The sequence below is a fragment of the Epinephelus lanceolatus genome, chromosome 18 (genome assembly GCF_041903045.1).
Source record: "Epinephelus lanceolatus isolate andai-2023 chromosome 18, ASM4190304v1, whole genome shotgun sequence".
Classification (NCBI taxonomy): domain Eukaryota; kingdom Metazoa; phylum Chordata; class Actinopteri; order Perciformes; family Serranidae; genus Epinephelus; species Epinephelus lanceolatus.
In genome coordinates this window covers 8269281-8284718 of record NC_135751.1, presented here as the reverse complement: position 1 = coordinate 8284718, position 15438 = coordinate 8269281, and the positions used below count along the sequence as shown (strand labels likewise).

Below are 15438 nucleotides of genomic sequence, written 5' to 3'. Positions count from 1 at the left end.
GCAAGTTCAGAAAAGCTACTAGAAAATATCTCGGGTTCAGACAGGTGGGTCAAAAAGTGACAAAGCAGCAGTCTGAGTAAGTTATTAGTAATTTACAGGAACATTGCATGCAGTCATCCACCTTCCACTTTCACTCCCCTCCCTTTATCTCACGAAAATACACACGCACCTTGGAGAGCATTACAGCACTCCAAAGCATGGGTGTCCTTGTGTCAATACCCAGACCCTCTGGAGAAGGCCCTTCAGTTGGGGGGGATGCCTTGTAACTCACATCAGATAAATTAAATTTTAGGCATCATTCCTTCCTGACCCCATGCTTTAGGACACCAGGCCCATTCCCTAGTGTTGTTTAGGGTGAGCCAGATGTGTTTATCCCGAAAGTGACAAAAGACAAATGATGTGTAAAGCCACAGTCCACGTCTGTTCATGCGTCAAAGCTTGAGAGAGCTGAGACTTTGCATCACCACAACTACTTTCCAATGAAATGCCTTTGTGTCTGTCTGTCTGTCTGTCTGTCTGTCTGTCATTCAGCCTCACCATTGCTGTATGGAGACCGGAGCTCCACCCAGTGGCAGGATCCAGACCAGTTTGTTGCAACCTGTTTAATCATCTCTGCCAAATTGTGTGGAGCAGTGTGAGCATGGCAGAGGAAATAATTTGATCAGCTATGGTCATGTGTCACATTGTCAGATCAAATGTTTGAATTCAAGCACATATGTACAACAGCTAAAGTCTCCACATCTAATCCAATGAAATGAATCTTCTCACAAAAGACTGATAGTCCAGCTGTTTAAGAAAACCCATAGCAATGATTAGTGATGTATTCCTCCCTGTTCACTGCATCCCTGCTGCAGTGGTGCCCCAAATCACACCTCTCTACAGGACAGAGGCAGACTGGAGTTCTGCAATGTTTACCATTACATCAGTCACTTATATATAAGTTTACAAGCTGTCAACAACCCATGTCTTGAGCTCCAATTTGCATCCCAGGATGGCCAATCCAATCGCCAGAACTAATGTTGGCATTGTAGATTTCTGCAAACCATGGATACCTTACATTTGCACGTAATCATGTGGACATTTTTATTTCAACAATGCTGTGGTTCACATGGTTTGGTTAAGAGACAAAAAACACTTGGTCAGGGAAGATCATGTTTTGGCTTAAAATACATAGTTTGGGGGGGACAATCCAGGCAGGAAAAGCAGCATTGTCTTGGTAAAAACAAGTGCATTTTGGGCCACTATTCCAGTATAAGCAGTGATATCGAAGAAGAAAAACAACTGCTTTGTGAGCCACTATTCCAGCAGGAAAAGCAGCAATGTCTTGATAAATCAACTGCTTTTCAGGCCACTGTACTGGCAGGAAAAGCAGCAATGTCGCAGTAAACAAACAACTGCTTGTGCACCACTATTCCAGCAGGAAAAGCAGATCGCCCAAAAAATTAAAGTTAAATACAGCAATGACTTGTTAAAACACAGCTGGTTTTGTTGTTTGTCTTTTTTAAGTCATACCAGTGTTTTATATTTTGTTTTATTGTATATTACATAATTTATTCGTCTACTCATGAGCCAAAGTAACGAAATCTTGTTTAATATGTGCACCGATGGTGTGTCTGTTGAATGACAATAAAGCAAGTCTAAGTCTATGTCTAAGTTGTTGGTCTCGACAGTGGTCTGCAGCTTGGCAGCCATTTCGCTTTGGTGACACACCATCCACCACCCCCTCAACTATCTGATGACAAAGTCAGCTCATTTACTACGTCACTTGATGATACTTATGACGTGCAAATGTGATGTAATCTTGGTTTGCAGAAATGTACATCAACAATCTCCTCTGGCGACTAGTCAGTTCATTAAATAATTCTTTTTTAGACATTCTGGTTGAATGATAGATTTGGACATGTTAAGTGATATTTTATTGATTTTCCATGTTGTTTTTTCTCCCTTCTTTTATGGAGGTCATAGGTCAAGATGCTGCTAGTGATGGGAATTTGCAGTTTTGCTGTAAAGGACAGTTTGGAGAGCGGGGGATGAAGGCCAGGACCCAATTTGTGTATTCTGGCAGAAGCAGACGAAAATCCACATGAACATTCTTTTGTTTTTTTCTCTTCACTGATGCAGCTTTTGAGTGTCATGGCCCAAAATGTCATCTGTGAACTATCTAAAACACATCATTGACTGCATGATGCGTAATATCTCCAACATCATCACCATCTGACGCATTCGCCCCCCTCTCCCCACCCTTTTTGCTTCACACACGCACACGAAAACACGCACGTACAATGGTGTAAGCGTTCCCTCCTCCCGTGCTGCTCAACTATATAAATCACCACAGTCGGGGTGCAGAGTTCAGACGAAGAGGAGAGAAGAAAACAGTCATCGACGGCACTAACAAACCTCTACTGCTGTTGCGAGAAACCACCTGTGGTCCCGACCTCTTCCTGTAACCTCCAAAGTCTTTTCAAAGTAAGTCACTTCTTTCTCACTCTTAATAAGGGTCCATTAATAAGAGTAAGTCACTTCTTTCTCACTCTTATTAATGGACCCTTATTTAACATGTTGGGAGGATGAGTCAGGCGCATTTGATCCCAGTGCGAATAAGGATGTTTGTGAGCTATAGTCTGTCGGATTCTGTGCAAGGTCCCAAATAGAGGTACATTTGAATTGCAATGAATGATCTAACTTTGTTATTACTCTGGCTATAAAACTTTGTGCCGTTTTTGAAGAAGAAAAAATAGATTAAAAAAAAGACTAATTTAAACTTTAATGAGAAATACTTTCTAAACAGAAGCCCGAAATGTTGAAATGTTTTGTTCAGCCAATGTTATTTTCTTTTCCACTTTTGCAGATAAATTAAATTGCACCCCGTCCTACTATTTTAGTACCGACTTCAAAACGCACCCTAATGTTTTAAGATGATGCGCCTTTTTTAAAAAACTTTCTTCTTTTTTTTTTATCCCAGCTGCCATTCTAATGTTTAATCACTGTTGGATAAACATCATATAGGGCTACCGTGGTTAGATTATGTTTGATTTTGAAAAATCAATCGACGTTAATTTCGCAGTGTTGTTTCAAAATTGTTTCAATGTAGATTTAACCTTTTTCCAAGCATGAAAATTAAACGTTGTTTCAGTGTTTCAATTTCAACCACATGTTAACGTTGTAGGTCGTCCTGTGCCAGCTGGGATTGGCATAGCAAAACGTAGCACTTCGTTTTAAACTACTAACTCCACTTTTATTCTCAGTCGTAACTGTAAAAGTTCGGGGTTAAATGGCCCGCTCCTACCTCTGGCATCGCTTTCGTGCGTTCAGTTTCCGCAGAGGGCAAATCCCCTCCATAAGGTGCGCTCAGCACCGCGGACAGCGCCGCGGGGATTTTAACCAAATCCAAACTAAATCCGCCGACACATCTAATCAACTCAATAGTTGCTTCTGTAATATTCACATACAATTAATGCAGACATAGACAGTAGCGGACTTGCTGTCTTTTTTCCAGTTAAATAAGCGCTGTTTTGTGCTTCAGATATCACAAGCAGCAGTAGAAAGAGGCGCATAGGTGATTCATAACTCTGCAATAGGCTATAGAAGAATGGCAGTTATTGTAAGAGTGCATTAGAGCGAACAGAGGAGCAGGAAATCTATGAAGTACACCTGCTGCTCATTATAACACCTGCAGAGGTATGTGTTATTGGCTGATGGTGTCAACAATAAAATCAGGAGCTTAATCTACTCATAGACTTTATTCATTGTCTCATGGCATTACTCAGCCTTGTTATTCAACGGGCAGATTGCTAAAGTAGAAGCCCAAGTAGATGTGAAAACGATTTAATAATTATTGTACTTATCTGAGGCTGTTTACTGATGAACAGAGACAAGTTTGAAAGCTTTTATTCTCTTGCTGTTTTTCTGGAGCCTATTTTTCATTTGATGTTGTTTGCGACCACCTTGGTGATTATGAGACTCTCTTTCAATTGGCTTTTCAATTGAGTTGTTATGTGTTTGTATTGATTTAGAGAAAGGTCAGTTAAGGTTCTATTGCCTCCTGCCTTAATATTTTAACAGCCAACAGATATGTAATTCCTTAACATCATTATTATTATTATTATTATTATTATTATTATTATTATTATTATTAAAGCAGTAGTAGTAGTTGTAGTAGTCCTCTTAAAGCTCACATAAAAGGAAAAGATATTGCTTCCTTATAATACACAAGGATGGCGATTGAGCTTATTATATTATCAACACATCTTACATGTGCAGCCTATGACTATACATTATGTCCATTTCATGACAAGCATCAACTCCCTGATGGTGTGTGAAATTAGTTTCCTCCACTGGAGTCAATCCATTTCCTTCGTCGTCCTCAGGAGCTAAGCGACACTCAACCAGGGGAGTGTGATCATAAGTCAGTCTACAGCCTAAGGAGGTTTTTTATTTCCTTTACATGATACTTATTGACTTGTTTAGCTGCTTCACACACCTCTATTTACTCGTCAGCCGACTTAGCCTGAGCAGATGTTTCCTAGGAAAACAAATGACACCATTTTCCCACCCAGCGCCCCTCAGGAGACGTTTGACACGTTTGTTCTTATTAGAAAAGAAAGAGAAAATGTCTTTGTCAGTCCATCACTCTCTGAAGGGGATTAATTCAATCAAATATCTGTGATACGAGGTGATTTCTTTTAGTTATTGATTTTTCAAACAAAGCATCTCCACATCACCAGTGATACAATGGAAAATGAGACTTTGGCACAATTACTACAATCAACCACTGATAGAAAAAAAAACATCAACTATATCATTTATCTCCAGAAGAAATCCAAAAAGTTCATGCTATTTTTTGTATTGTAATTCATTTAAAACTTTGGATCCATAACATCTTGTCACCCTATTTCAGATGGCCGTGATGCTGAAGCCATGGACAGTGCTGGTGGCCGTAGTGCTGTGTGTGCTGGTGTGTCTGGGAACACTGGCGGATGCCTACCCCCCCAAACCTGAGAACCCTGGTGAAGATGCCCCACCCGAAGAGCTGGCCAAGTACTACACTGCCCTGAGACACTACATCAATCTGATCACCAGGCAGAGGTATGTGCATACACATACATGCTGTACATATACATGGCACAAGTGTATATACACAATTACTTCTGTATTTTCAACAGCTCGATGATATCACCAGGACAGGAGAAATTAATCCAAATAAGGAAAGTGCCTTTGAAAGGGTGTAGCTCTCAGGTTAGCTTTAGATTAGAAACTGTATAATTTTATTATTTTTCATTTTATTATTTCAAATATTACAGTTATGTTATTATATCATTATTATTATATACTATACAACTAAGTCACCAGAACAAATGTTGGAATTGTACATCTCTGCACCACTCGCCACAATATTGTTTTGATAAACCAAGGCCCTCCAAAGACTTACTGAATTTTTTAAACTTTGTTTTGATCCTCCAAATCATGTAAAATACCAAAATTACAGCCCAGTCACCAGAAGAAAACATTGGCATTGGACGTTTCTGCAAACCCAAATACTTTACATTTCTGCATTTCATATGTGTGGTATCATCGTTTCTAAAGTGACATAATAGGCCTACATGAGCTGACTTTGTCATCGGGAGGTGGAGGGGATGGTGGATGGCATGTCACTTAGACGAGATGACTGCCAAGCTGCAGACCACCGAAGAACAGCTTTTTAGGTTCCAAACATGGGTGTTTTGCATTGACCTGACGGGGTGGATAGTGGCATGAAAAGCCATTGTTTTGTTTTTTGTTTGTTTTTTTCAGAGAGATTGCTGTGTTTCCTGCTGAAATTGTGCCTCAAACTTGGGTGTTTTAAGCCAAAACATAATCTTTTTCCAACCATAACCAGGTTTTTTTTTGTGCCTAACCACATAAAAACCACAGCAATACATTTCAATGTATCTACTACATAAAAATGTACAAAAGTAACCTATCCATAGTTTGCAAAAATGTACAATACCAACATTTTTTTTTTTTGGCAATTGGGTGGATATTTAAGAAAGTGGACCCCATTTTAGATCTCCATATCTAAATGGAATACTAATTTCCACTGCAGCCACCACTGTACACATTGCAAGTAAAGTTAGAAATTGCCAAATTCATGGCAAGTATAACAAAATGCTGTATACTCCACACAGTTCATTTACTTTTGAATAAAAACTCATGAATATGAAAGAGTAAACTGGGCACTTTAATCTCCAAGTGCTATCTGTTTGCCTCCCTGACAAATCTGACAAGGGAAAGCCAAAATACGATAAATCTGCGGTCTCTTTCCTGCATTGACTAAAAAGTCAGACTACCGTCCCTTTAGCCAGAAGAAAGATGCCAATATACTCCTTCTTTTCTGTTTACCCCTCCCTCTTTAATATTTTTTATACGGCCCCTAAAGATAGATCTCGAGGCTATGGAGGGTCCTCATGAAGACAGACGTAACAGACACACTGTGTAATGAACCATATGTGGATCCCCAAAATTTAAAGGAACCCTTCCCCAAACTGATTTTCAGATGTTAAGCTAATAAAAGTGAAACAGCAGCTGAGCTGAGTGTGCCTTTTGTTTGCTCACTTATTTCATTTTGTCTGATTCAAGTCATTATAGCGGCTGAGTTCTATGAGTTTCCCGCTCATACTTAAGCCCCAAGCTCTGTCGATGTGTGATGCACTCCCCCACCTTGCCTCCATCCCCCCAACCCTTCGCTCGCACACGGCAGCTCAGTAGATTAGATTACTGGCCACTCTCCAAAACCTCCAGGCCTCCAAATCAACGGGACCAGAGCAATAAAATCGGTGCAGATGGACCCAAGAAAGAATCCCAAATCCAGTTAGCGAGGCCTGAGCCGAGGCCTGCTGCTCTCAGGTATAAAAGTTGCTAGTACGGAATTGTCAGATGGAATATTTTTTGATCTGAAGCAGTCTGGCTCATGAGCTATCTGTTCGTATTCATGAAAGCCAAATAGGTCATTGATATTTAGATATGTGGTTTAAAAAAGACTCATAATGCCATAGAAAGTCAATTGGTTGAGAGTAGAAGGTGTTTACATTTCACTGGAGAGTTGGAGATGAAGACAAATCCAATGTGATAAAGGTAACTAATGGTTATTTGAAGACTTGACTGCATCAAAAAAAATGCTGCAGAATGTGATGGCGCTATGGATAAAATTGATGGATCTGGGCAGTCAGATGCCTGTGGTGCATTACTATATTCCTCAGTTCATAGTATCATATAACTGGACAATTATACCCCTGTCTTTACTCAACACATAAAAACCAGCGCCATAGCTTCCATTGAGTTCAGATCCTCTGAAGTTTTGCTGGAAATTTGGGGGTTTAGAAACCTTAATGTCTTTATATATATGCATTCAGCGATTCATTGTTCTTTAAATAGGCTGGTTGTCCTCTTCCTTAAAACAACAAACAAACAATTTTAGAGTGAAGTACCTAGATTTTTAGGAACAAAACATTTACTTGGAACAAGCCTTCTCAAGTTTAGGGAAGACTCATGGGTACCCATAGAACCCATTATCATTCAGATATCTTAAGGTGACAGTTCAAGGAACCCCTTTGAAAATGGCCATGCCAGTTGTTCCCTCGTCAAAATTTAGCCCAACTTTGGAGCGTTATATAGCCCTCTTTCCTCCAAGCTATGCCAACATGGTAGGTGCTAATGGATGCTTGTCATATTTCGCAATATACCACTACCGCAAAGCTAGCTTAAAAAAACAGTGCGCCATTTCTTCTTTCCTAAAAAAAAGTTTTAGGAAGTTTCCTGCAAAGACCTGTGTAGAATTAGGCACTAACTGTAAACAAAATAGCAACAACGTTATGACACCATTATTTATTTTTATTTTTTTGGTTATAGTTTAGTCAGTTGAGTTTATAAGCAGTTGACAGTTTTTAAAGTCTCAATCAGACAGGAGAAGAAATGAACAGTAACAGCAGATGCAGGGGAAGATAGTCAAATGGAAAGACATACAGACAGACAGACAGACAGACAGATAGACAGATAGATAGATAGATAGATAGATAGATAGATAGATAGATAGATAGATAGATAGGAAATAAGACCAGGACCAACCAGGGAGACTCAGGCAGATATATGGGTGCAGACGGGCCATTATCAGAGGGGAAAACATTTTACATCCTGATGTGTGGCACTGTGTGACAGCTGAGACAGAGTTGTATGATTGCTTTCCTACAGGGCAAAGACACTCATCCACCTCCCTGTGTGTAACGAAGCATAAGATTGGGTGCTGGGGGCATAGTGGGAGGTGGAACAGGTGGTTGATGGGAAAACAGAGGAACTGCAGGTTGCGCTGCAGGGGTTGTGTTGAAATGCAGTGTTTCCACATACATACACACACATAAACACACACATTAGGAAGTAAACTTTCTGTTAAACGGCTCTGTGGTTTTACATTTGCAGCTCTCTTGGACCCCTGGTTTCCTTATCATGACAATGATAAGACTCATCCAGACTTGGAAATAGCACCCACTTACGCAAACCAGCATTAAAACACACACACTCTGACTTGCACAGTTTGAACATGACTGTGAAATGACAGTGTAAGGAAGAAAGGGAGGGAAACTGAACCAACAGATTAAAAGGCAGACAGAGTAAGAGGACACAAAAAAAGACAAGAAGACAAAATAGTCTTGAATGTCTCATAAGATAAAACATAATATATGTGCTTCATTTCATCCTGTAGGCTACAGCAATTGCCCAAACCAAAGGTTTTGAACAGGCGAGTGGTGTCCTCTTTGAGACAGGAAGCAATGTATTATGGGAAAAAAAGTCTTGATTTTGGAAAACAGTTAAAGACATTCTTGTATAAAGGAAAACTCAACTAATATTATTGATAAAGGTCAGTTTATTGATCATCAGGAGTACTACTCAGCCTGGTGAAAGAATTGTATAATGTCATAGTGATGTCATTAGAGCTATCTCAGTTAGCGACTACCAATTTATAACAGAAAACTTGCATTACAAATTGGAAAGTAACATTTTCACAATACGATATCCTACGAAGTGATAATATACCTTAAAATGAGTCAAAGTTCTCTCGAAGTTCACGCGGTTCTGGACACTTGTCTCCGGGGGAACATCCTGTGTTTTGTGATTCATCCGCTGTCCCAACCTGCCTCGTTATGAACCGCTTCCTTCTTTACTCCCATCAGTGAACTGGTCACATGATCGTCACATTATAGCTCGTCATTACATGGAATATGTACAGTACAAACTTTGGTGTATTACTTTTCGTAGGAAAACATACAAACAGTGCATAAGAACAGTCTGGCAAATGGATCATGAGGGAATTTTAAAACAGAATTGTGTTTCGATTATAGTGTTTAAACAGGACCTACTATGCTACTATACTATTTGTATTTAAGATTTCTACTTGAACATGTTCAATATTCTTTAAAGGTCTCCTCAAACTGTCAGCGCTGAAACACCCGTATTTACCTTTCAAGAAAGCTCAGTTTAGCGACTGTCTCTTTAAGTCCAAAAAAGCCCAGTCTGCTCTGATTGGTCAGTGTCTCCAGGTCTTACAAATCTTGCCATCTCTGTAACGGAGAATAGAGGCATTTTCTACTTTGAAATAGCTTCTTAACACAACCGGACATGTTCCAGCAGGAATATGAGCCCAAATCAGAGAGAAATTTGTCAGCAATTATGTTCACATGTTTCCTTAATGTTAGCATGTAGCTTCATGAGTAAGTGTGGACTACGTAATGCAAACACCTGCAGTAATGTACGAGCAGATGACCATATAAAGAAATCCAGCACACATGTAGCAGCCAGGGGAGAAAAAAGCTGTGGGAAGCCTAAAGTATTTAAGCATTGGGTTTACTTCTACATACGTCTACCTCATTATTTTAAACTTTGGCCATGTTTATGATGAACATCCTTCATTGTAATACTACATAGATCTTATAAGACGTAGGCTACAAAACAGACAAGCATGATAGGTCCCCCATGCCAGGTGCTTTGGGAGGCTGTATGTAAGCAAAATGGTGCTTTGAGCTAAATGTTAACATCAGTATGCAAACAAGTTAGCATTCTAGCATTTGCTTATTTGCACTAAACACAGAGTAGTGATGAGGCTTATGGGAATGTCATTAATTTGCAGGTTTTTAGTCATAAACCAAAGCATTGGTTAAATTAACACTTTACCTGATGATGGGGGACATGAAAGAGTGTATTAAATTTCATGATAATCCATCTGATAGTTGTGGAGACATTTTATCCAAAACCACAAATGTGAACCTCATGTTGGCACTAGAGGAAAAGTCAGATGATCACCGAAGTCATGAGGATTCATTCTCTGGGAACATGAATGCACAAACTTCTGTGCTAATCCATCAAATAGATGTTGAGAATTTTCACTGACTGAGAAGTCTAACTGACTAGTGGCTCTAGATGAAAGGTCAGCTGATCACCAGAGTTAGTAGGATTCATCTCCTGTTCATGATGGGTGTCTGTACCAACTTGAACAACAATCGATCCAAAAGTTGTCAAGAACTTTTCCACTAACATGGCTAAAAACAGCTCTCCTTATCTCTCTCCCAGGTATGGAAAGCGTTCAACTCAGGAGGATGTGGTTGCAGAGCTGCTGTTTGGTGGTGACAGCAACAGAGACCAGAGATCAAGGTGAAGACCCTCACACACATAAGCTGAAGGAGTCATGTGACCTGTAGTGAACCCATATGAACATTGATAACTTTTACAAGCGTTACACGTTCTTCCTTGTGTTCTTCCACAGATACGATGATTCCTACATGTGGTGACTGCGCCACCCCTCTCCCTCCTCATCAGGCATTCCCTCTGGGCGCATCCCACAATGCACCTGGAGGGGCCGACATGTGCCTCTCACCTCTGACCCCTGAACCCGACCCCAATGGAAGACCATCACTGTCTGGAAAACAAGCTCTCTCTGTCTCTCTTGCCACTCTCTCACATCTCTCTCATTACAACAAGATTGTACATAATTTATTAATGAAATAAAATATATGTATGAGATCAGAGCTACTAATCAGAAGGTGGAACTGTGTCTGTGTGTGTGTGTGAGCATTAACGTCCCTCTACTGTCTGTTTAACACTGTTTAGGAAGGAGGAAATTCTTGTTTTAATGTTGCTACTGTACAAAGTAACATCAGAATAAATGAATAAAAACTGTTCTGTGTGATTAAAGTTTGTTGATTAATCAGAATAGTTTTCTTTGGGGATTTGTGTAATGATGCTGTGAATGTGCAGTGTATACTCATTTTATATCTTAGTCTCTGGATAATGGATCAAAAAGACCAAACCCAACAATGTCCAACAATCCATCTCCCCCGAGCCAATCTGTGTCACTCAGCTTCAAGCCCATGAAGCAAAAATATTTTTAAACCAGCTCACGAATCAAACTTGTCTCATACTTTGTTTGTATTTGTATGAATCCCATTTAACTATGGGGTAATTCATGTATAGCCCACATATTTGAGAAGGCAGTGATGACGTGACCAATGCACTGACAGAGGTAAAGAAGCAAATAGTCCCCTGTAAAACACAAAACACAGGACTTTCCCCTGGAGACCAGTGTTTAGAATTGTTTGAACTTTGAGTCATTTTAAAGCACGTCAAACGAAACCACAGTAACTTTTCTTGTCCAAGCCTAACCCACATAACTTTTTGTTAAGCATGTAACTCTATGTCACATAACATCATTCATGGAGTGCTTTTGTGAGTATATCATATGAACCGTTGTATGTGGATACGTTGCACAAAAATATAGTGTAATTTCCATTCTAAAAAGAGAATAATATCTTGAAACAGCTGTTTACTGTAGATTTAGGATATTTTATTCAAACAGGAGGGAATGTGTGTACTCTTTTCAGCGGCAGATTAATCCACATTTGGTCCCCTATTTAGGTTTGTTTGTTTTTTCAGTATTTTATTTTGGTATCTCAAATATTACACAAACCACACAGGCAAAAATCGACTATACAATAACACCCATTGTACATTACAGACATCTCAAAAATAAATTACCGGAAAATAAAAGAAATGAGCCTGTGACAATTAAACTAAAATGAAATCCAGGAAACAACAGTATTCAACAGATAGGTTAGCATTAACCATAATAGAATAGAGACCATACAGGCAATCATTCAGTTGTATGAGATAGAAGTTTATCCATTATAGAAAAAATGTATCTTATCCCTTGGTAAGTAAGTTATCTTTTCCAGAGGTTTGCAACTGTTCACTTCTGACAGCCTCAATCTAGCCAGCAATGGGAGCTCTGACATTTGTCGCGATGCACAACACATCCTCAGTACCAACTCAAATACCGACACTCAGTGGGCCTACATGTCAAAATATGACATGCTAGGTCCCCCTCGTGTCAGTTTTGGATTCTCCAGGATGGCAAGTTTTGCTCATCACATACATTGTGTCTTTTCAAAATAAACTTCCGTTTGCACAAGAAATGTGCAGTTTCTTTCTTGTTAACATAACTTGATTGACCTGTGGTGACACTCCAGTGTTTGTTTGAACCATCCACCACCCCTCCCGCCTGCCTAAAGTCCTGTGTCCACATGGCATTTTTCTTCAGCAGAAAAGCGGGGAGCACTTCATACCGGCACTTCATAAAAAAAGCGCTCTGAGCACTTGCTCCTTAAAGACGTGCTGTGTGTGGGTTTTGTTTCTGTGACAACAAGAGCTTGACACTTACATTAGCAAGGTAGCTATTGTGATGCTACATTAACAGAGGGTTGATTACACAGACAGAAACAAGCTTACAAAGGAAACTGTGATAAAAGCACACCACTTACCAGCACAATCCAGTGTCTGCCAAAAAATGAGCTTTTCTGTGGTGTGACAGCAGACAGCAGACAGCAGCCTAGCTAAAGACGTGTTAGTGATGTCACCAGCGGCAAGATTTCTGTAAGCTTAATGGAAAGACTGTGTGTGAGATTAGAATTAGAACTCCTTGTTCTAAACCTTGTAGGTTACTACGCTGCTAGGTGGAATGGAGGAAAATGTTCTCAACTAAACCACATCTAAAATAAAGGGATAAATTTAGAGTTAAACTCATAAAGCTAGGAAGGACTGAGATAAGTCTGATAAAGAAAACTGAATTAATCTATATCTTGCATTTAGTGTGTGTACCACCATTGCTACATAGGTCTCTCCACAGTACTGGATCAGTTTCTACATCGAAGTCCCTCTCCCATGTAGATTTTTTCAGTTCAGACATTAACAGAAAAGGTAACAGGGTTTCATAAACCTTAGAGATGGTTCTAACCATTCATTGACCATGAAAAAGAAGTTAATGAAAAAGAAGTTCAGTGGACGAGATCTTGGGTAGTTTCCACTGTCTTTGGAGGTTAACCCTTGTAAAAATGTCTTAATTTTAGGTGTTTTAATACATCTATCGGAGTAAATGTGAAAGTTGACAGATATTTAAAAACTCAAGTAAAGCACAGATAGTCGCAAGAAATACTACTGTAAGTAATACTGGAAAACATAGAATGGTTCTGTCCCATTATTACACTAATACAGATAATACACCCACGTTATTACCAAGTACCCTTGTAATACGTACACATTTTGGTGTACAAAGTAGTTTTTTTTTTAACTATGATATAAAAACATACCTAACACTGGTTATCCAATCGAATTACCACAGCTGACACAGTTGACTTGACCAAGCTGTAATACTCAAATCTCTCCACTGCATGCTGCTGTTGCACTGTTTTCAGATAGGCCAATGGTAGAGTCGCCGTATGTTTACTGCTATGGCATCCTCCCACCTACAGAGCTTCATGGCCCTTTTTCCTGGCTTTTTATTCCCTGATTATAATTTTCAGTTGATAAAAATAGAGAAGCATACATGAGATGAAAACAACAGACACAAAAAGTCACAGGAAATTTGGACTGTCAAAGCAGTCCTGTCAAAAGGGCTTTTGGGGCTTACACAGAGTCTAATTAAACCTGCTGGAAGACCCTGAGAGGAAATGTTAATGCCTTGGATCTCAGTTTGTCAGCTTATTGTTTTAAAACTCAGCTTTCAGGGTTGTGATTAGCCCACCACCACCATTCCCTCCAGTCCAACCTGTGATACCAAAGCTGCCACAGATTCAGCTCTAATTGCTTTAAAGGTACTATGTTGTCTTTTATACTGTGATAGTAACAAAGTGCTCAATCAGAGAAATGCACACAGTCCCTGTTTAGAAACTGTGTCTTTGAATGAGTCATCAGTACTTCTGTGAAGTTGTGATATCACAGTTCTACTATATAGACATTTCAAACTTCAGACAGGGTCCCTTTGTATTTTCTCTCTGAATGTTTTGCAGTGTATGTGACATCAGCTGACAGGAAGTAAACATAGGCCCAAGCTGTTGCCTAACAATATGACAGTCATGGGGAGCTTAAAGAGAAAGGTGTTACAACGGACCATTTTAGAGGATGAATGAGAGTCCTGCACTGAGTTGGGTAGCTGTGGCTTAATGGGTGCAATGGGTAATAGGGTAAAAATATGTGTGTGTGTATATATATATATATATATATATATATATATATATATATATGTATATATATATATAAATTCATGGGTATGGGCACAGGTAAAAGTGAACTACACACGGGTGGGCAGCAGGTGAGAAGTGAGAACAGAAATAGGCCTATATTTTTTATTAGCCTATTTAATTTTTTTCAGGATGAAACAAATGCAAAAGATGTGCAGTATTTGTGTAATATTTTCACATCTAAATCACCGTTATCAAGCTACAGTTCCTGTTATTTTGAAAGTCAGTGGCACAAGTTGAATCTTTGACCCCTTGAACTCCAGCGATGAAACTCTGCAGTCCAAGGATGAGGTGGCAGCCTTCAGTTGAAGACACCCAATGAGGATCCTTTTGAGGTTTTGTGGTGGTGGAAGCAGCATGCTAAAATGTTTCCTGACCTGGAAGATGGCGTGTAATGTTTTTGCCACCCCGACATCGAGTGCAGCCAATGCAATAGACCTTCCCTCTGCTGGATTTGTAATTTGAGAATGGAGAACCCAGCTCAATATGTGTGACTGTAGCCTACTTGTGTTAAATCACAGGTGCGGGTTGGGTCATGGGACTTTTACTGGGCAGGTGCAGCTTTGACTTGAGCATGATGGTGGGTAATGGGTTGGTTCTGGTACTAAGCCTTACAGATATGGGCGGGTGCAGGTTTTCAAAATTGGACCCATGCACGACTCTGGGATGAATACAGGTATATTCAGGTAATGCTTACAGTAAAGCATTCAAACATGTTCTGGCAGAAACTCAGAATAAAAGTGTGAACCTAAAAATATGCACAATATGGGATCTTTAAGATTTTTTAATGTATTTTTTTTAAAGGCAGAAAAAAATACAACAAACAAAAACAATGCACTGGCCCTTT

The 15438-nt window shown here is 39.5% G+C and overlaps 1 protein-coding gene across 1 annotated transcript; it reads left to right on the top strand.

The window, feature by feature from the left end:
* Positions 1–2348: 2348 nt before the first annotated feature.
* Positions 2349–11199, top strand: pyya (peptide YYa). Its single transcript, XM_033645408.2, has 4 exons — positions 2349–2466; positions 4898–5085; positions 10594–10674; positions 10787–11199. Exons 2-4 carry the CDS (start codon positions 4898–4900, stop codon positions 10809–10811), a joined length of 294 nt encoding a protein of 97 aa, XP_033501299.1. The 5' UTR covers positions 2349–2466; the 3' UTR covers positions 10812–11199.
* Positions 11200–15438: the final 4239 nt, after the last annotated feature.

Excerpts from the sequence above, each read along its gene's own strand:
- pyya (XM_033645408.2), top strand. The coding sequence starts at position 4,898 with ATGGCCGTGATGCTGAAGCCATGGACAGTGCTGGTGGCCGTAGTGCTG. Across the intron at positions 5,086-10,593 it reads AATCTGATCACCAGGCAGAG|GTATGGAAAGCGTTCAACTC; the intron begins GTATGTGCATAC and ends TCTCTCTCCCAG. Across the intron at positions 10,675-10,786 it reads AACAGAGACCAGAGATCAAG|ATACGATGATTCCTACATGT; the intron begins GTGAAGACCCTC and ends GTTCTTCCACAG.